This window comes from Pseudonaja textilis, chromosome Z (genome assembly GCF_049901715.1).
Source record: "Pseudonaja textilis isolate UNSWEBS1 chromosome Z, rPseTex1.2, whole genome shotgun sequence".
Classification (NCBI taxonomy): domain Eukaryota; kingdom Metazoa; phylum Chordata; class Lepidosauria; order Squamata; family Elapidae; genus Pseudonaja; species Pseudonaja textilis.
The window spans coordinates 9,117,116-9,138,636 of NC_142008.1; the positions used below are offsets into that span (position 1 = coordinate 9,117,116).

A 21,521-nucleotide genomic window follows, 5' to 3' on the forward strand; every position below is an offset into this window, starting at 1 on the left:
TACCTCTTAGCCAAAGGCAACCGAAAGAATAATTGATGCATTGTATGCTGCTTTGCAAAGTTTTGTAATTCTGGCTAGTTTCCTGATGGGAAATAATTTTTGGGTGACCAATATTCATCTAGGTATTTGTAGCTAAGGATATAGAATGTGTCTCTACGAGCCAGGGGTGAGATTTTTCTGTAAAGTTCTTGACTGTATCACAGTCCACTCTGCTCGCCGTACATTTTAATGCAGTTTTAGGGAGTGGGAAGAGGTTAATTCTAATTCTCTTAATTCTATGCAACAGTCAAAGAACACAGCTGGTAACGGACAAAAAAAAACCCTTATTTTGGAACTGAAAAATAGGATTCTCTTCCTGGACAATGTCAGGAATTGCTTTTTTAAAAAGTTCTTGTAGACCTATCTAATGGGAGAACAGTGAGATTATATTTCAAGAGATGGGGTAGGATTAATGAACTGAAAAAACCACTAACTTATTGGGTGGAGATGCTTTGCCTGGAGCTCAATTGTTTTTGTTGTTTTGTTTTTTGTTTTTTGTTGTTTTTTTGACAATACTTGCAAGATTCTATAATCCTGATACTTGTTCGGGCTAAGGCAAGAATTGCATTAGTACAGCTGAAGAACTCTCCTCACAAAATGTCTCAAAATATCCCCCGTTCTCACATGGGTTTTGTTCAGTCCATTTATGCCTGAGATAGGCAATATGCTTTCTTTGATCAGGGGCTTGAGGATAATCTGTTAGAAGCTGCATGCCACTGGTGAATGAAGCTGAAGCTGAATGGGATTGCCTACTTCCCCACCCCACCCGAACCCTTTTCTCTCTTTGGTATCTGCTTCTCCGCACACTCTTGCATCTCCTCCCCACCCCACATTCTTCTCTGTCAGCAAAAGGAGATAGATTACTGTTTCCTGAGGCCCAGGTTTGATTGTAGAAAAATGTATTTATTAAACTTGGGAAATTAGGAAAGAGATATGCATATGACCTTGTGATTGGACATTATTACTTATCTCTAATTTAAACAGAGTTTTAGAAATAGTAAGGTTTTAGGGACATTGTTAATGTATCCAGAAACCTCACTTATGCAAAAAAAAAAATCGATATTTTACAAAACCAGTAACCCAAGTTTCTTTCAAGAACATTAGCAAATGCTGTAGATCAAAGAAAAATACTGCTTTAATATAAATAGAATATCTGTGAATTGGGACACTTTATTAAGTATGCAAATATAATGCACTCTAAGCTTTATACTCCCCATATGCAATTATAAAGCTTGCTTTCAAATAAAACTCCTTCGAATCAAATCACAGAGAAAAGTCTTGTCAAATATTTTAATCAACACTAAACAGGCAAAGGTATAGAAGTGTGAATAAAAAAGGGTCACCACATTACACCCAGTTAAACCAAATGTCCCAGTTAATCTGTACTTCTGAATTAACCCATGTTCACTTAAACTTAGCTTTAAAAGGTGAAGAAGCAAAGATGTGCTCAAGTCATATCAACAGATCTGTCATAATGTGTCCACACTGTACTATAATTCTATCATGGAGAAAGCCAAACAAAGGCTTACTTGAAACACTTGGCTTTGCACATTTTCGTCTGCTTTGATAGATGCCTAGTGCATTTAAGGAAAGCATGTTTGTGCTTAAGCCTCATAATAAATGAGGCAAAGGTTGATACCCGAAGATAAGTTTTTTTATATATATCTCAAGAAGTACAGGTTACTTAACTGTCAAACACTAGGAATGCACTATCTATATTCAATGAATTATGAAGCAAAATAACATCTTTTCTGACTTTATAAAATATTTGAGTATTTTTTAAAACAGTTGCAAGTAAAAATGTCATTTCCAAAGTAATCTACAATAGGTCATTTCACACAGACAAAGCCAAGAAACAGAGGAGCTCATAGATTAGTATCTTTCTGATGCCACTTATCTAACATCCATTTTCAAAATAACGTTGCCATAAATCTGTGTGGGGATAAAAGATGAATAGCATTTTGAAAAGATTCTATGCAATATTTCTATACTAGAAAACAGGTGTGATGCTGACACTAGGACCACATTAAGATATGAAGTGCTTCTAAGACAAAGGCAGAATATTCAAATGCATGGGCTGAAAAATTGAACTGATCACAAAACATCCAAGTAGATTACATTCTCAGTAGTAAAAGCTTTTTTAAAGGGGAATCTCTTTCAATTTAAATATCAATAATATAAACTAATCCAGTATTTCCTTTTCAGCATATGTCCTTATATTTGAATAGGGATTTGTACTCAAATGAGTTGCAATGGATTAAGCCTTTAATCAGTGTACATATAGGAGATGCTTCTTCCATTGAGAATTACAATTGTTCTTTATGTGTTGTTAAAAATTAGTCTACGAACTTGCTCAAAATTGAAAGTTCACATAGTTTCAACTGTGTTCCCCATCTAGAGATAAATTCACAAGGAAACAAGATCCTAAATCACACCCATGACTAAATTCAGTATATTTTTCATGAATACTGCCCTAAAGCCAAGATTTCTAAGAATTCAGCTTACTTAGATAAAATATTTATCATAGTAGCTCATCATATTAAACATATTTGAATTACATTATCATGAAAAAGGAATCAAGCTGATCTAAAGTGATTGTTATCATTTCAACTTGTGATAGTTCAATATTTGAAATAATTTCAGTGAGCTAATTTTGCTGTAGCATTCACTATAGTGAATAACCTACCACTGCAATTCATTCCAAATTCTGAGAATCTTTTTTGAGTATTTTATTCCTATTATATATGTGCTACAATTCTTACCTTCCAAATAATGCAAAATTCATTAATAGAAGAAACAGTATAAAAGTTAAGAAACAAGTTTTTTTATGTCCAAGAACTCCATACTGGTAAATCAACAGAATTAATAGAAAACATGTTTATGAATCCAATGAAATTAGCAACATTGTAATCCATCGTAAATAGCCGGACATTGTGCAATGTATTAAAATTATTTTGAGGCTTTGGGTTTACAGATATTTACAGAAGTTAACAGTAACAGATTAACAGCAACAGATTTTCCACAAAGAGAAATACTTGAACTTACAAAATCCCAATAACCTATCCTTGATCAAATGATTATACAGAGAATAGGATCAACTCCATTGGACTAAATCATCAGAGTGGTCTTTACTATCTCTCTGCCTGCCTCCACTCACAGTACATTAGTAAACAAATGCAGTTTAACTTCCTTCTGCCTTTTTATAACTTCGCAGGATTTTGTAAACCTCAAAATGGTAGCAATATCCAAGTACATGCTGTGTCAACCATATCATATCTAAAACCCTGAACAAGAATCTTAAGTTTTCATATTATAAACTAAGCAAAATGCTAGCTCAATTCTGTGTTCATAAAAAAGTAGACATATGTACACGCATGAACAACTAGAAGAACTAACGAAGAAAATACCTTGTTCAGTGAAAAAAATACACTTATCAGTCATAGGAATGGGCATCATTTAAAGACAACTTTGTGAAGATTGGGTGCAATCTCAGAGTTTATACATATGTATATTTTACACACATTTTTGTTCGTATTGTTTAGCTGAGTATGACAATCACGTTTTTAGGCATGATTATGCATACAATGATCAGAAATCTACAATTACTGTTTCCCCGGCTCAGATTTAGCACTTTAGTTATGAGATTATGTTATTGCATAATCACGGTTTGCAAAGGAAATTTTCCCTAGCAAAAACATGGGGCAGTTTACCATTTAGAACTAAGAACTCCTGTTATCTTAGATACAATCATAGTGCAAACTGATTTGATGGGTAATTAATGTATTGATCCTGAGCCTTATTGTGCTCTCACAAGTTTTCAAAACGCATCTTACTGGAACAGTCAACATCTTGAGTAGAGGTTTGCCATTTTCAGATAGCAAGCTCATCTCCCAAATTAATATTCAACAATATATTTACATGCATAAGATTCTTCTCCTTGGATTCAGAAATCAGTATGAAGATCTGTTCAAAGAGGAATGTTCAAGAGACATCTCCAGTTGACAGAAAAATTTAAAGTAGATCAATCCAAGCAAGAGTAATGCAACCAGATTTCTTCTGCATCGACCTGGATCCAAGGTATAAACAAGTAAGAGCAGTAGAAAGCAAGTACAATGAAGTGAGAGGAATGTCAGGAAGCTGAAATACTCCTTTCTACCGACTGTGATTCACAGTGTTTTCTGATGCCCATTTACAGAAGGCTTTGTTGTCTCGGGGTCTCTTGCATTGTGCGAGAGATGCAGTTTATGTAAACCTACAAAATAAAGAGTAAAGTTTATGTTTCATTCCTAACTGGCACTGCATGTTATAAAACCAAAGTAATAGCTTGAACATAGTACAATCCTTATCAAGAGCAAAATCTCTGCGCACGGCACAGGCATGATTAACGTAGTTAATTATCCGTCTTATTAAAAAGCATTAGGTGAAAGCCTCAATTGACTATAAATGCATGATGGTCAAGAGAAATCAACATCAATAAGTCCATCCATTGACTATGGTGGAGTAAAGAAGACAGTGTGTGTGTGTGTGTGTGTGTGTGTGTGTGTGTGTGTGTGTGTGTGTGTGTTTCTCAAATCCTCTGATGGTAATAAATACATGCAGGCAAGGAAGTATAAGATGAATTATCAGAATTAAGTTAAATTTAAAATATGTGCAGGGAAGGAAGTATAAGATGTATAGGATTTCCTGTCTGAAGAAATGGGACGGACTAGAAGATTTCCAAGTCCCTTCCAACTCTGTTTCTCTATTAATTATAAATGAGAAGCTAAAATGTGTCTCAAAGTATGAAATGGTATTTTCTAGATTGCTGTAAAGAGTGCATGAAATCCATAGGTTGGTGATAAGATGAGGAGTAGTATTGGTAGAAGAACTGGAAATATGCTTTGGAATAAACTACAACTGCCTAAATAAACTGGAAACTGCCTTTTCCTCTGGGACTGAAAAGGGGTTGTTTTATTAGGTGGACAGAATGGATGGTTGGGAATGAGGTGAGAGAATGGCACTGAAGAGTATCTGCTTAGGAAAGAATCTGCTTATTTCAAGTAAGTAAGACCAGGTCTACAGTATTTGCACACACACATATATAGGTGGCAAAGGAATTAATATAAATCTAAAAACATTGATTTATTATAACAAAAAAAATGAGAGAATGGTGTAATGAACAGCTATGAATGTGAAACAAGCTATAATCCCATCTCCGAGTTATATAGAGGTAGTCCTTGACTTACAACAGTTCACTTAGCAACTGTTCGAAGTTACAACACTGAAAAAAATTATTTACAACCATTTTTCACTTATGACTGTTGCAGCATCTGCAGGATCGTATGATTTACATTCAAATGCTTGACAACTTACTCACACTTATGACGGTTGCAGTGTCCCGGGGGTCACGTGATCCTCTGTTGCAACCTTCTGATAAGCCAAGGCAATGGGGAAGCCAGGTTCACTTAACAACTGTGTGACTAATTTAACAACTGCAGTGATTCAATTAACAAATGTGGCAAGGAAAATCGTAAAAAGAGACAAAACTCACTTAAAAATTTCTCACTTAGCAACATAAATTTTGGGCTCAATTGTGATTGTAAGTTGAGGACTACTTGTATACATGAATTTAAAAAAACTACAGTAAATACTGTAGATGACTTAATGTACCTTTGTAGAAAAACTATTAAAGATGGGGAAATGGTTAAAGAAAATTTAGACATAAAAGAAAAATAAAAAGACATGCAGCTAAAACTAGTTTACATGGGTGAGATTCACTGTAGAAATTGTTGACTTGATGACCACAATGGAGCCCAATATTTCCATTGCTGAGATAATTGTCAAGTGTTTTGCCCCATTTTATGACCTTTTTGGCCACGTTAAGTAAATCACTGCAGTTGCTACATTTGTAACACAGTTATTAAGTGAATCTGGCTTCATCATTGACTTTGCCTGCCAGGTCACGGAAGGTGACCACTTGACCAAAGGACACTGCAACTGTCATAAATACGAGCCAATTGCCAAGCATCTGAATTTGAATCCCATGGCCATAGGAATGATGCAATTGTGGAAGTGTGGAAAACGGAGATAAGTCCCTTTTTTCGGTTGTAAATAAGTCATTAAATAAATAGTTGTAAATCGAGGATTACCTGTACGTCTCTACATTTTTCTGTTTTCTCCTCCTGTGTTTTCATTGCATTTATATGTATGTGTGTGTATGCATATGTAGGCATATGTATATGTAGACAGAGACAGAGATAGATATATGGATATAATAGATATAGATCTATCTATCTACACAGAGAGAATCGAGAAAAGTCAAGAGAGGGAGAGGGAGGGAGGGAGATATTGACCCTGTTATTCCTCCTTCTATTCCTCTTCATTTTTATATCTTTATAATACTGTAGTATAAAATAACTTCCAAGGACAAATTCTCACCTTTTTTTTTTCAGAATCTCACCAAAAAACCTCCAGCTGTGATTTTTCTTTGCCTTCGTTTTGACCCATTCTTTTATGTTTGTTTTCCAATTTAATCATTGCTTGTTGTCATTATGTCACCAATCCCCCACCCCAGGATATCTGTGTTATAGGTAGTCCTTAACTTACATACCAAATTGATCCGAAGTTTCCATTGCTGAGCAAGATAGATACATACATTTGGGGATTTTTACATTAAGTGTTATTGATTTCCCTCACTGACGTTGCTGATTGAAAGCCAGATGGAAAAGTTACAAATAGGGATCACATGACCCTGGGATAGTGCAACCGTCATGCGTACATGCCAGTTGCCAAGTGCCTGAATTTTGTGGATGTTGCAATGGTCGTAAGTGTGAAAATTGCTCACAAGTCATTTTTTTTCAGTGCTGCTGTAAATTAGAATGGTCTCTAAACAAATGGTTGTAAGTTGAAGACTACCTGTACTTGCTTTTCTGTTCAATCTGCTAACATTCTCTTCCCACCTCATTCTTCATCTGTTCGCTTCTTTTTCCACCCCATACCTCATTCACATTGAATTCTGATTGAAGTTTCTTTCACATGCAGTTCTCACTTCCATATACATTTATTAATTGTATATGGAATACATTATACATTATTTGCCCTTTTTAAATTCTATTTTTTAAATTTCTAGATACTGTTTTTATATTTTAACACTTTATTGTACACCAACCAGACTCCCTGTCTGAGGGGAGATGGATGGTTCAAAAATGTGGAAAAATATATAATCAGACGAATAAGTAATAAAAGACATGCATGCAGCACGCTCTTAAATGCCAACATTTTCTTAGCTTTTATTTCTCTGACTTTTTATTTCATGGTCCTGTTTTGTGTAATATTGTCAATATTACCAAGAAACATAATAGCAGGCGTGTTTGTATGTTATAGCATGTTCTGTATTAGCTATTTTTAAAAATATCTGAATGCGGCCTCTAGAGCAGGAGTGTCAAACACAAGGTCCTGGCCTGCAATATGGTCAGATCCGGTCCACGGGACATCCTGGAAAACGTAAATGGACAGCCTGCATTGCTTCAGCCCGGTCTACCCAATGTGAAGAGGAAACATGCCAGCAGCTTGGGGAGTGGTGTCAAGCTGACCATGCCCACCCAGTTGGCCACACCCACCCAGTCCGCTACCTTCTGCCCCCCCCCCCCGAGGTCAACTACAGCCCTGATGTGGCCCTCAGTGAAATTGAGTTTGACACCCCTGCTCTAGAGAGTGTGTTACGGAGACCTTGCACTGCAACAGCTAAATTGGCTATTGGTCAATTTCAAGACCAAGTTATCTAAAAACCATTTTGAACCAACTGAAGTTTCAAGACCTCAGGAAAGGCCATATTTTATATTATGCCAAACGCCTTAAGGAATCCTTTTGGAGTTGGGTTTTGTCCCAAATATGATTTATTCTACCAGCAAAACACTCACATTCAAGGAGGTATCACTAGTTGATTTCCTTTGAATAGGAGTTTGGTTACAAATTTCACCATACTTGGACTAAATTAATTTCTCACAAAAAGTGTATGATCTAAGATCTCATAAGGCATCAGTGTGGCTAACCAGTATGCAGAGACACAGCAAGAAATAGCTAGGATATGGTAATGATCCAGGCCTAAAGGTTGAGAAGACAGTATTGGGATGGCCTGTAACATCCACCTTTTTAGCTTGTTATTTGGGTATGACCCAGTTTCAAGACCATGAACTTTGTTCTGAATGGTCAAGGGAGGACAATGGTTTTGCTGAAGCACCTGATATCACTTGGAGTCAGGCAGCATGTATTTAGATGATGATTGATTGATATGGGGGGAGGGTGACATTCCACTCGCTGGCAGAATCCTCTGAGTTGACAATTGGTCTAAAACGTGACACTGGAAACCCTAAAGCTGAGTGCTGACATTGGTAATCACAAAATATCAGTCAGATGGAGGACACTCTTATCTGCTTCAACTGATAATGACCGATTGGAGGGGTCTAGGAAGAGAGCCTTCCGTGCAGTTGCTCCTGCATTGTAGAACAGCCTGTCTCCAAGATAAAGTGAAGAAATACCCCCAACTTGCTCACAGAAGACTCTGGATTCTTAAAACTGTAAATGGGACTGAGGATACATTTATTATCTTCAGTTTATTCTTCAATCTCAATATCAGAGTCAATGGTGGAACAAACTGACATCGAATTTCATTAGAACTGTGGGGCTAAAACCTTAATTAACCAAGACTTTCAATATTTTAAGGCTATGAATAGTACATACTACAATCAATTTGCTACCTTTACTAGTTTTATTGATGTGGTTTATCTGCCTTGCTTGTATTTTTATTATTTAGTATTTTATTACTATCTGCTTTGAGCAATTTCTACCTGATGGAAAGAAGGATATAAAGGTTAATAGAAACATCATTTGTTTTTGAAAAGTAAAGAGAAAGAAATTGTGCGTGTGTATACCAGTGCATGTTCAAGGGTATGCATACACACACACTCGAGCAACATATGCTATGAATTTCCCTATCAAGTAGACAGTAAACAGTTATGAAATGAAGCTTTATACAGGGAACAGAAAATCACATAATAATTGATCATTCTCCCTAGCATAACCATATCACTAACCTCTAGCACAATTTCAAGTGTGTAAATGTAAAAAAAAGTACTATTATAAAAGGAAGAGAAAGTGGGTTACCTAATGCTTTGAGGAGTTCTTCTCTAACTGCAGAGGTGAACTTTCTCACCAGGCACAGGGTTGTCATGATAGCAAAAAGAAGATTGTAGGACAATACTATGTAGAAGTTTCCTAACCAGTTAAACCTTCCAAAGTCCCCAAGGAGATCAAACCTGGTGATGCCTAATAAAAGGTGAGGGGAGAATATTGTCATAAAGTTTGTACAGATACTTGGGAATTTTAAAACAATCTAATACATTGAACATAACTCTTCACATAAAATTTGATAAAGCAAATTTAAACTTCAGATATTTATACTTTCTCATTTTCCTTTTCAACACTATTTAGCACTTCAAAGATATTGCCTACTAAATTAGGGGGGAGAACCAATATCCAAAAGCTGTTTTAACTCAGAGACAAGTTTAGGAAAGTTGCATAGTTCTGTGGCATTCTGCATACAAGACCTTCCAAGCATTTTAAGTCTCTACATAAGCCACCAAGTGAAATGGATTTACAATACAGATTCAACTTCACCAGCCTTTCCCACTTGATCAAGAATAGAAGAGCGGAATCTTTACCTAGGTTTATAAATGAATTGGCAGTGAGAAGAAAGGAGGGAGGGAGGGAGGGAGGGAGGGAGGGAGGGAGGAAGGAAGGAAGGAAGGAAGGGAGGAAGGAAGGAAGGAAGGAAGGAAGGAAGGAAGGAAGGAAGGAAGGAAGGAAGGAAGGAAGGGTCAGAAATTGCTCTTTACATTCCTCTGACAGGCAGGACCGATAATTTTCTTTTGCAATCCCTAGGTGGCGCAAGAGAGCAGCCTTTCCACTAGTTCAAGGACTGAGAAGAGATGCAGATATGAAAGACACTATAGAGATGATTCTCTGTCCGAAAACAAAACAAAAAATCTTCTTCTTTGCTAAGACAGGGAATATTCAGGCACTCATTTCACAGTAAGTCCAATGTTTCTTTTCCTACAATACACACAGAATATCTTTAGCCAGCGCTTATCGCGGAAGTCCTCAATAGGGTGGGAACAGACGTATGAAGAAGGCACTATTTTGCTTAAAGACACATCTGGAAAACAAAGCTTAAGTGAGGCTAGCATGTTAAGCTTTTTAGTACCTCACCAAGGAAGAGACTGAGGACCAAGATACCACCATGTGCATGACATCCAATAAGCATTTGTAAAAAGGCAACTGTGATTTCTATGCTGCTATCAGAGCAGCAAGGTACAGGCTTTGCAGCTGTGGCTATGTAAATTTTTATTCAACTGGCAACAAAAGCCAACAGAGGCTTGCTAAGGTATGTGAGGAGATAACTAATCAGCCCAGACCTTGGTTCTCTTGAGATAAAAATCTGATCGCTCTTGGAATGGTTAGTCCAAATTGGACCGAAATCAGCGACAAGACTAAGTATTTTAATGTATTGGATATCAGCCTGGGTTTGAAGTTTACTTGCAAAAAGGGTAATATTTGAGAAATGGACATCAATGTAAGGCAAGATTTCCTTCTGTTTCATCCAGTGGCCAAAGATGTAAAACAATGAAGAGAAGAATGCAAAAATGATTAAAAAGAAGAAGTAAAGAAGGAATAGCTGAGAGCTCCAGAAGCAAAGAATTTTCCAGAAGTAGACTAAATCCATCTCAGATGTTTTTTCTCTATGGTGGATTAGGGGGTATAGAAATGAAATTTTTGTCTTCTCTTGTCTGCTAGTTCCAACTATAGCACAAAAACTTTGCTATTTTCCAATTGCTGTTTTCTTCTGCTTTTACTTCCTACTTTATTGTTGATATTTTGTTCGGCACAAAAAAATAATGTAAAACAAATTTTACTAAAAACTTAACAAGACTTCCATTAATCTGTAGGATTTCAAGGGAGACAGCAATATAGCTAACATTTAACAAGATAACAACCCATAATTCAGATGTAACAATAATGCTTATTCTCCGCTGGCCTGAAGTCATACACAAATGACTTCCATGCCTAAGAGAGAACTAAAAGGTTTTGAAAATCACCTCTGTCGGATTGTGTGACCCACTCAAGGAGGCAGTGCTCCTCTCTGATTCTCAGCCGAGGAAGCCTGCGTTGTCTGAGAGATGTTTCCATCATCATGTGGCCAACATGAAACTACGGAACACAGTAACCTTCCTGCCAAAGTGGTACCTGTTTATCTACTCGCATTTGCCTGCTTTTAAACTACTAAGTTGGCAGGAGCAGGGGTGAATAACAGGAGCTCATCCTGTAATACGGCATTTGGGTGTCAAACCCAGCTTAACGATTTGGGCATCGTGTTCCACGAATCAGAACTAACATTCAGGCTTATCCACTCATATTTTAATACCCTAACCACAAGGCCAAACTAACTTGCCATTAGTTCAACAGACTTATCAAGACCAAGATCAGAAAACTTAAAACTTCACTGTCCATATATCTGTAATTCCATGGTGACAGATTCATAGACTTAAATTACTGAGTTTGAAACCTTTTTTTTTAGAAACTACAACATAATTGCATAATTAAGTACACTCTTCATTATTAGTATTCTGTTTTCTAAAAGTATAGCTGAACTTTCTTTAAAAGGGGCATCTAAATTTGTTTAAGATTCTGTGAAAAGACTGGTTTTAAACTTACCCAGTGTCCTTGACATAACTGGCAATGCTGAACTGAGGACTAAGATAGATACACAATTCCCAATTATCTGTTGAGACAAAAAAGATATTATTTCAGTTAAAACAAATGAAGTTCCTAATTGCCAAATAACAATTGCAATGTTTAACTGGAGCATGTAAAGTAATACTTCTCATTCTGCCCACCATTCTCAGGCTTATGCAGCATTCTACTAGTAATATTGTAAACCTAGGTATATCAATTTTTCTAAAAATTCGCAACAGGATAACTTTTGATGTTATTTTATTTATCAAATTTATTGGCTGCTCAATTTACTACAAGGTAACTCTTGGTGGCTTACAATATTAAAAGATAAAATTATCTAAATAAAATACTACATATATATGTATGTATGTATGTATGTATGTATATGTATATGTATATGTATATGTATATGTATATGTATATGTATATGTATATGTATATGTATATATAAAATACAATACCTAAATCATGGGGAAGGAGAGAGTGGGGTTAGCACGAGGGAGGTGGGATTTGTTATTAATCTATCAATCATCTTCAACATGAAGCCCCTCCTTTGGAGCCCCAAGCCCACTGGCAGAGCCAGGTGTTTAGGTTCTTATGAAAGGTCAAGAGGGTTGTTGTGGACATGGGGGGGGGGATGTTCCAGAGGGCAGGTGCAACAGCAGAGAAGGCCCTTTTCCTGGACCCTGCCAGCCAGAATTCCCTGGCTGATGGTTTCCACTGCAGGCCTCCTCTGCTATCACAGGTGGGGTAAGCCAACCCCAGTGGGATGAAACAGATGAGATAATATTGGACTTACAGTGAAAGAGCCAGTGCCAGTTGTGACCAGGAAAGTATTTTCACACCTTCATATGGGGCACCAGTTCTATCTATTTCCCAATGGAGAAACATTTTAGATGGTTGCTTACGTCCTAGTCACCTCACAATTGGATTATTATAATGTCCAATCTATATGGAGCTGCCCGTAAAGACCTTGCAGATTGCAGAAACATAAAAAATGATGGGCATGCCTTGATATACCCATGTGACATGACTGCTTCATGAGTTTGGTAGTAAGTATCAGGGTATCAGCTCTAAAGCCCTATGTGGCATAGGGTCAGGTAGCTTGAGAGATCTCCTCATCTCCATGATTTCTGCCCATGAGAGAAGAGCTGGCAGAAGGCACCTTCTGGATACATTTGATTAAACATCAAGATCTATAAAGATCCAAGAAGTTTGCCTTCTCTATCATAGCACTTGCCTTCTGGAATTACGTTATTTCAGACAGCAGCCACTTAGCTCCAACCCCGATGAAGTTTCAAAGGTGTTTTTTTTAAAGATTAAAAAAAACTAGATATTCTCCCAGGTCTTGGGATATTTGTGGTGCCCTGGATAGATTGGTTGTAGTGTAGGTTGTCAGAACACTTAACAGGATTTTTAAAAATTATTTTGCTATTTTAAGTATAAGCTGTCTACATTCATTCTGCAGACAGGCAATTTCTAAACCTTTAGAAATTGAACTGAAATTTTGCTACTTACATTAATATATATTCCTCAAATTGCTTACTGGTTATTGTGCAAGATCTAAGGGTTGCCTTTAAAATGTTTGAGCAGATTCAAAATAAATTCTGAGCAAATGAAAATCAGGGGATAAAACCTAAAATACGCCAAGCAAGCCACTGAAATCAAGCTACAGGATACTTCCTGCCTGCAAGCACGAAGTCTAACACACGAACATCACTCCAGAAACCATTCACTTGCATGTTCAAAACTAAACAGGCAAGTGTAAATTAATAATGTTCACAGATAACGATTGAACTTTAGGGCTCCAGTCTTCAAAACTTAATCTACAGCTGCCCTTACCTGGCCCAAATTTGAGTTCGTGCAGGTGCTTATACAAGGAACATTATATTAATATAATGATGGAGAATAAGGAAGTGAGGCAGATCCTTGCTATAGCTAGGCAGTAATTTGCCAGTTACTCTTGTTTTCCAAAGTGCAACCTTGAGGTTAGTAAAAGAATGTGTTGCCTTAAAGGATGTAAAGAATTATAATAAACAAACAGGAGCTGATATAACATTATTCTTTCGAAGAATCAGAAAATGCTGAGGTCTCTCTTCAAGAGGAGTTCTAAATACAAAGAGGTTGAAAAATCTGAAGGATATGTGGCTTACCATTTCTCTTGTTCAAAACGCTGTATTATAAAAGGGCTAAGCAAGCATAATGGCACTGCTCAACTGGTTTAATCAAGGGCCTTCTGTACGGTTGTTTACTTTCCCATTTCTGAGAATTCCTGGAAAGATTAAAGCAAATCTCACCCTCCCCGCTACTTCGAATGCCTTTTTTAAACAGAAAAAAAAAATAAAAGGAAAAGAAATTGGCTCCTATTCATCTTGTTTGTAATGTCCCCCTATTTATGAAAAGCTACTTTTAAGATCTCTCTTTTTAACATGTATGCAACTGTTGGTTGCAATTGTATAAGTTCCTGAAAGTCAAAGCTGCCTCAGACTGAGAATTGCTGAATAGAATCACTTAATTCATTCAAATTAAAGGAATCTTATTGATATTATTTGTAGCAACCAAAAGAGAGTGTCTCACACACTCACACTGAAAAAAAAGGGCGTGGGAGAATGACTCATCAGATTTTCTATGGCTACCTAACACTGCAGTTTCAGGCCTTTTCCAAACGACTCTGAGCTGCCCCAACTAAGCAAAAAGTTTGTTGATCAACGTTTAAACAACTAATTGCTGTTCAGAATGCAATTACTCTCTAATAGAACCAGGTTTGCTTTGGTAGAATAAAATGTGAAAAGAGGGAGAAGAAGACGGGATCTCAGGCTTTTTCACCCACCTTTGTCATAGTTGTGTCATCCTTCCTGGGGGTAAAATCTCCAAAAATACGTAGGCTATAAAAGCCAACAACAGAGGAAACCATAAGATAGCTGTGAGAATTAAAGAAAAAAAAAAAGAGAATTCCTAAAGAATGCAAGTTGCAGAGTCCTAAAGGTCTTTTAAGCCTGGCAAAGTATGCAGGAGGAGGGGGAAGAGAGAAAGAACATCCACTTTGAGTGCCTGGGAATAGCTGGCCTATTGTTTTCTCTGTACTAAGCAGGCATCTTAGTAAATTAGCAGCCTCCCAGAAAATTAGACAGAATACTTGTTAACAGACAAGCACGCCTCATGAAAGAAAGGATACAAAATCAAAATGATCTCAAGTGCTGCTCCCACGAAACCAAATGTGGACAGAGAGGCACTTCCTATGCCAGGCCCCTGCAAGAATTTAAAAAAAAAAAAAGGTATTAGACAGAGGATGCCATTCTTTTACTTATTTTTTTAAAGACTGAATGACCTCGGGCAATTCAATTGTATATCATTTGTATGTTTTTTATTAGCTAATATTGAGGCAATAATCATCACTGCAAACTTCAGGATTAGGAGCTACATCAGAATACTGTTTTGGGGCGATTCGAAACAAATACAAAAATTCAAATAATTTGATGATTAAAAATCCTGTAAGGGAACTAGAGAAATTTTAAAAGCGGTTGCCTAATTAGATACTAGAATCCTGCCACAAATGCTTTTTGGCAGGATTTTAGTAGCTAATTAAGTCCCAAAGGTGCTTTTTCAAGAGGCAACTGGACTTTCTGAAGAAGCTTCTTGGATGAGAAGCAAAGCATCTTCAAAGAAAAACCAGAAAGTCCAGTTGCCTCCTGAAAAAGCACTTTTGGGACAACTATGACCTGAATGGCTGAGAATCTCCACAGACAGGTAACTAATTATATTCTGTTTTTGTTGTGTTTGTTCATTTTCATCAATCTTGACACTGGCAACGGCCTGGCAAGTCCATGCAATCTTCTTTGCAAAGATTGACAGAATGTTTTGTCACTGCCTGTTTCCCAGGGCTGAGAGAGAGGGAATGGCTTAGAGTGGCCCAAGTGACTTCTGTCCCTAAAGATGGATTAGATCTCATAGTTTCCTGGTTTCCAGTCTAAGTTTAACCACAACACCAAAATAGTATTCACATGTCCGTTTAAAGGTTTTCAGGGTGCAAATCTGTATCTTCTCCTCACCCAAGCTAAATTTCTTTGGGGAAATGTATGGCAAACTAGATTGTGTGATCAAACTTGCCATTAGTGATATTGCAAAAGGAAAAGACTTTACCCTTGATCCCTTTGGCATTGCGGTTTCATCCACCAAGAGACACAGAATATTGCAAGCCACTAAGAGCACTGAGATTGCCTGAAAAAGAAGAAGCAAAAAATCCAAGCATGGGTGCAGTTTTGTGCAAAAGCCTTTTGCTCCGTTTTGGTGCAATTGGCTTGAACACTTCTGAGATTTAACAGAAATCGTAAAAGAGACAAATTGCAATTCCTTTTTTAAAAAATGAGACTCAATTCAGACACGTGCCTAGAATAAATTACTATCTTCAAGAGGCCAGGTGGGTCTTAAGCAATGTAAAGAAATTAGAGCTTACCGTTTCAATTAGCAGTAGTATCATTACAGCTGGATACACAAGGTTCCTTTCCCAGGCCGAAGCCTTTTTCCGTCGCTCTTTAAACAGAAGAAAATGTTATGGTGGCTTGAGACAACTGCATACAATCCTTTTAAAATTAGAAGCTCTGTAGCCATAATCTTAGCCAAACAACCAAAAGCAGTCCATGCATTCTGTGAGATGGACTACTAAAACTTCAAAAGCAAATTAGCCTACTTATGCACTTTCAGCTCAAACATCCTGTCCTGCAAGCACCTGATCCTCTACATGCTACAGTCTTCCCTCTCCCCAGTGTAAGTAGTAAAGCCGTGTTTCTCAACCTTGGTGATTTTAAGACGTGTGAATTTCGACTCCTAAAATCCCCCAGACAGTCATGCTAGTTAGGAAATCCTGGGAGTTGAAAATCACATGTCTTAAAGTTGCCAAGATTGAAAAACACTGTAGTAAAGGCTTAAATCATTCTGAAAGGATTTGCTCCCCAAAGGGGAGTAAGGTTCTTTTTCTAAATAAAGTTCTTATTAGTGGAATAGGGTTCCACTAGTAAAGTTCCACCATTTTTTTAAAAAGGTGAATACTTTAACAGCTTTCAAAGATCTGGTCCCCTGGACTGGAATCAAAAATGGGATACTTCAGCAAGAAATTGAATTTATTCTAATCTGACTTATTTACAAACGGAGGTAAGTAATAGCAGAAGGCAATAAGAAGAAAGTCTCCAAGGTGCTTTTTCAAGAGGCAACTGGAGTTTTTGGTTTTTCTTTTACGTTTTCACTTTTCATCCAAGAAGCTTTTTCAGCTCTGACTGGATCTTGGGGAATGAAATGGATGAAAGCAAAACGTCTTCAAAGAAAAATCAGAAAGTCCAGTTGCCTCTTGAAAAAGCACCCTGGGGACAACCATGACCTAGATGACTGAGAATCTCCATGGACAGTATAAACAAATCTAATATCCCAACGGTATTTATTTTTTAATCTATCTTTTCATAAGGATTTTTCCTCGCAAAATCAGCTAAAAACTGAGTCCCCTCAAATCACGAGATAAGTATTTAATAATACCAGTGCTTCCCCCAAAATAAGACCTGGTCTTGTTTTCTTTGAGGCTTGAAAAATAAGCACTTGGGCTTATTTTATTTTATTTTTTAAATAAATTTTTATTGGTTTTTATTGGGCTTATTTTGGGGGAGGTCTTTTTTTTTTCTTTAAATGCAGGAGGTGACAAGCGCGAGGGCCAACGGGAGTGGGAGCACAGCTACTGCTGGCCCTGCCCTTTTCACCCCACTGTCTGCTTGCCCGCAACTGCAATGGGCCAAGCGCTCAACATGCCTCGGCCTCCTTGGCACAGTGCAAATACTGTTAATTCCAAGCGTGGAGGCAGAGGTGGGGGGAAAGAAGACAGGCAATGGCTGCCTGACTCACGGGAAGCTTGTGGGAGGCTTGTGCAGCAGCATCGACAGAAGACTCAGGAAAAGCTCCACTCCCCACTTATACATTCTACACATTCAACCGGTATATTGAGCAGTTATTCTCTCTCCTGAAGCATCCCCTTAAAAAAAAACACCAGTGACTGCTGGGATGGATTATCCCCATCTGCCCCTCTCGCCCGACACCCCAAATCTTCGTTGTGGCACCCTTTTACTCCCCTCCCCAGCATTCTGGGCAAGTGTCAAGAATTCCCTGGTGTTGGCTCACCAGCAGTGGGGCAGGACACCACAATTCACTCACCCCTTCCCACTCAAGCTGATCAATCTATGAGCAACTGTGGATTGCCCTCATTTCCCAATTACTTTGGTCTCCTTCCTGCCCCATTCCACTCCTGATGGCTGTCAAGAATTCGAGGGAGGTGGGGGGGGAGGCAAAGCCCGGGTGGGGAAGTGGGGGCAAAGAAGGGAAGGCACCCACTGCTTTCGCTTGGTCCTTTGTTCCTCTTTCACTCAACCAAACACTTTTCGCCTGGACAGAGAAATGACAGAGACTCAAAGCTTCATGTGCTTGCAAAGGGGATGGTTTGAAAAGAAGCGATTAGGTCCGTTTCAAAGCATCCCTTTCGCAAGCAAAGCTTCGTCTCTCTCTGGGCAAAAAGTATGCAGCAGACCCAGGTGGAGGAGAGGCGATCCCAACGCGCTGCTCATTCTATCCCATCCTCTCTTGGCTTACCCTTGGTCATGCCAAACAAGCACGCACATGGGGTGTCGGGATCGCCTGCCTCCACCATCCCACCATGCCTCTACCTGCTGGTGGTGCCACCACTCGAGCCTCAAAAACATACAAATGCAAGTAGAGAAATAGGTATCACTTCAGTGGGAAGGTAACAGCTCTCCATGACATCATGCTGACCACATGTCTTCAGACAGCACTGGCTCAATGGCCTTCAAACGGAGATGGGCACACCCCTCTATAGTCAGAAATGACTAGCGGAATAAAATCTACAGGAATTCCTTTACCTTTCCTTATTACTGTTAGAAATGATTCCAATTTAAAAAAAATAAGGAAACAGTACTCAAAATAAGAATAATATACTGGTGTAAAGAACAATGGAGAAGGAATCCAGACCATCTTTGGCAAAGAAATCCAGTGGCCATTAGAGGAAAAAAATATACTTGATTCCCTCAGGTATAAGAAGAGGAGACACAGTTTTGCAAGATTTGTTAATATAGCAAAGTTCTAGTTTTTTTGTGGAATCTGTTTCCAGATCTGGTCCACCTGAAGGGCTGACATTCTGGAATATCTAAGTATTACACTAAAAAAGACACACACCCCAAATATATGCTTAAGTATTTTTTGTAAGAACAGCAGAATTTTTTTCTGATATTTACTTCAAGCTAAAGCACAGTAGTCACCAAACCTCCCCCCCCCCCCAAAAAAAAATATATATGAGGCAATTACCTAATTTTGTTTTCATGCTCTTCACATTATTCAACTCCTGCTCAAGTTGTTCTGTATTATATTCTACTGCGGAAAATCCTCCTGTGCCAAAACAAAAATGCCTCTATTAAAATATTCCATCAGTAGTACAAAACCATTTTGCTAACTGGAAGCAGAAAAATAGATTAAGATAACGAAAATGTCCCTGTAAAGTATAAATCTTGTGCTCTAATGACAGTTTTCACTCCTATTACAATACAATTTCTTAAATGAAACAAAATTATGGGCTAAATAAAATAAGTGGTTCTGATGTGTGGAGACAAATAAGCAAAATTCATTTAACTAAAAAAAAGAAAAAAAAGAACTGGGCCACACCCTCTAGTAGCCATTTCTAAATTGCCAGAAGGTATGGCTCGGTGTTTTTTGTAATTAATTGAATTTTGCTTTAAAAAACCCGATTTCCTTGAAATCTCAAACAAACCTAAACAAAAATCACTTTTCAATATCATAACTAAATTAATTCTTTTATATGTCAAATATCTGGATGCTAACAACTGTGAGCCTCTGCCTTAAATTTACATATTCACCACTTATATGAGAAATGCATCAGATTCTTAAGATTCATCCTAACTTTAAAAAAAATGATAACCCTTACACACATACACACACACCCCAAAAAATGATAGCAGCATATAACTAATCCTGGTAAAGTTCCAAGGAATGAAGCAACATTTTAGAGCAATCAAATCACATCTCTGGAAGATGGAGCAAACTACTGAATGCAAGCTATTCAAAGCATCATGGGCTCTCAACTTTATTTCAAACAAGCTCAAAAGTTTAATGACTGCATTGTCTGGCCAATAAATCAAACTGGTAGACAGAACTTGTTCAGACTAGTCATGAAAAATTAGAAGGGATTCTCCAAGAAAACCACAAAGCAGCTCATTTAAGGTCAATTTAACAGTATTATTTTGTTTTTTCTTCGGTCCCAACATAATATTTCAGTACCTCAAAGGAAATTGTAGGAGTATCTATTTGCATTCCCTGTAGGTGATTGGCAGTTCAACTCCAATTAGTTCAAAATTACACTGTTACTAGTGTGCAATAAAAACAACACCTTTCATCTTTCTTACATAGGTTAGAATACCTTCAGAGCTAATAACTTTGATCAAATAAGAATTTTTGATCCTGCTCCACCCGTCTCCTGGGATTCAGGAAAACTAATAGCTAAAAGCAACTTTTCCTTTTTAATATAAAGAAAGTTTGAGCTTTATTCTTTTTGTGCACAAATGATGTGGGTATTGAAATACAATACAGAAGAAACACATTTTCTCTCCGATTTCTTTAATAACAAAACAATTTATGCAGACTAACCACTGCAGGGATCATTTTTCTTCCCCAAACTTCCTGTGCTAATAAAATTATATGAAATTTGAAGTTCAAAAGTATGTACTTTCCTAATTCCTTACACTATGTTTAAAAAGTGAGAATTTTAAAACATATAATTAATTGTATTTCAAGATTCTGCAGTTTGATTCCTATTAACACAATACTGAGTGAGACTGGATTCTAATTTATCGGCTAGAAAACTATTAAAATTACTTCCAACATTCCTTCTTCTCAAGGGGGTACTGCAATCCTTTATTTATAGGAAAATCTGAATTTCTGCCAAAGTGTGATTTGACATCTGTGATATGTTTTCAGTTTGATCTTATTTTTTTTTTAAATTCTCAGGACATATAAACAAAAGATATTATGCCCTATGGCATCATTCTGCATAGACTCTGGTTTCCAGAGCACCTCCAAAAGTTGCCACAGAATAATTTTAAATTTTACCAGGGGATCAAATGTCAAAATGCATGAAAAAATAATAATTTTTTACCATTTGCAGAATTCTGTTTTTAGCTAATTAAATCAAATGATTTGACTGCATTTAAGCAAGTTACAGAGTAAATCTTTTCCCAATTGGTTATGATTCAATATTACATTTATTTTCCACTAAGACTTGCAAAAAGTCCTAGTAAAAGTTAACATATAACTAGCATTACTTATAATTTTTGTACAACCAATTTTTTTCATGTTAATTTGCTATTCATTTCATATTAGTTTATAATTGATTGTAATATTTAATTATAAAGGAACTGACATAATACAATGCTCCTGGACCACAATCAGTCATTACACGCATGCTGAAAATATTTTTTCTTATTTATTTATTTATTTATTTACCTGGAATATTTTTTATCCCACATTTTTTACTTTATAAATATCTCGAGATGGCCAACATAATCCAAGACACCTTCCTCGTATTTTCCTCACAAGAACAGTGAGGTGAGTTTTGTGTGTGTGTGTGTGTGTGTGTGTGTGTGTGTGTAGAGGGGGGG

The 21,521-nt window shown here is 37.2% G+C and overlaps 1 protein-coding gene across 7 annotated transcripts in view; it reads right to left on the reverse strand.

Moving 5' to 3' along the window:
* Positions 1-1,315: 1,315 nt before the first annotated feature.
* Positions 1,316-21,521, reverse strand: part of LMBR1 (limb development membrane protein 1) — a 64,235-nt gene continuing 44,029 nt past the window's right edge. For 3 of the 7 annotated variants that reach the window (XM_087916863.1, XM_026718318.2, XM_087916861.1), the window contains 8 exons: positions 19,159-19,239; positions 16,262-16,338; positions 15,949-16,026; positions 14,984-15,057; positions 14,639-14,729; positions 11,788-11,854; positions 9,181-9,342; positions 1,316-4,291 (listed from right to left, as the gene is read on the reverse strand). In XM_087916863.1, the coding sequence (XP_087772989.1) occupies positions 4,206-4,291; positions 9,181-9,342; positions 11,788-11,854; positions 14,639-14,729; positions 14,984-15,057; positions 15,949-16,026; positions 16,262-16,338; positions 19,159-19,239 (716 nt within the window). In that variant the 3' untranslated portion in view covers positions 1,316-4,205. The remainder of the gene's footprint in view (positions 4,292-9,180; positions 9,343-11,787; positions 11,855-14,638; positions 14,730-14,983; positions 15,058-15,948; positions 16,027-16,261; positions 16,339-19,158; positions 19,240-21,521) is intronic. The other 4 variants (XM_087916864.1, XM_026718319.2, XM_087916860.1 and 1 more) reach the window with 3 other exon arrangements.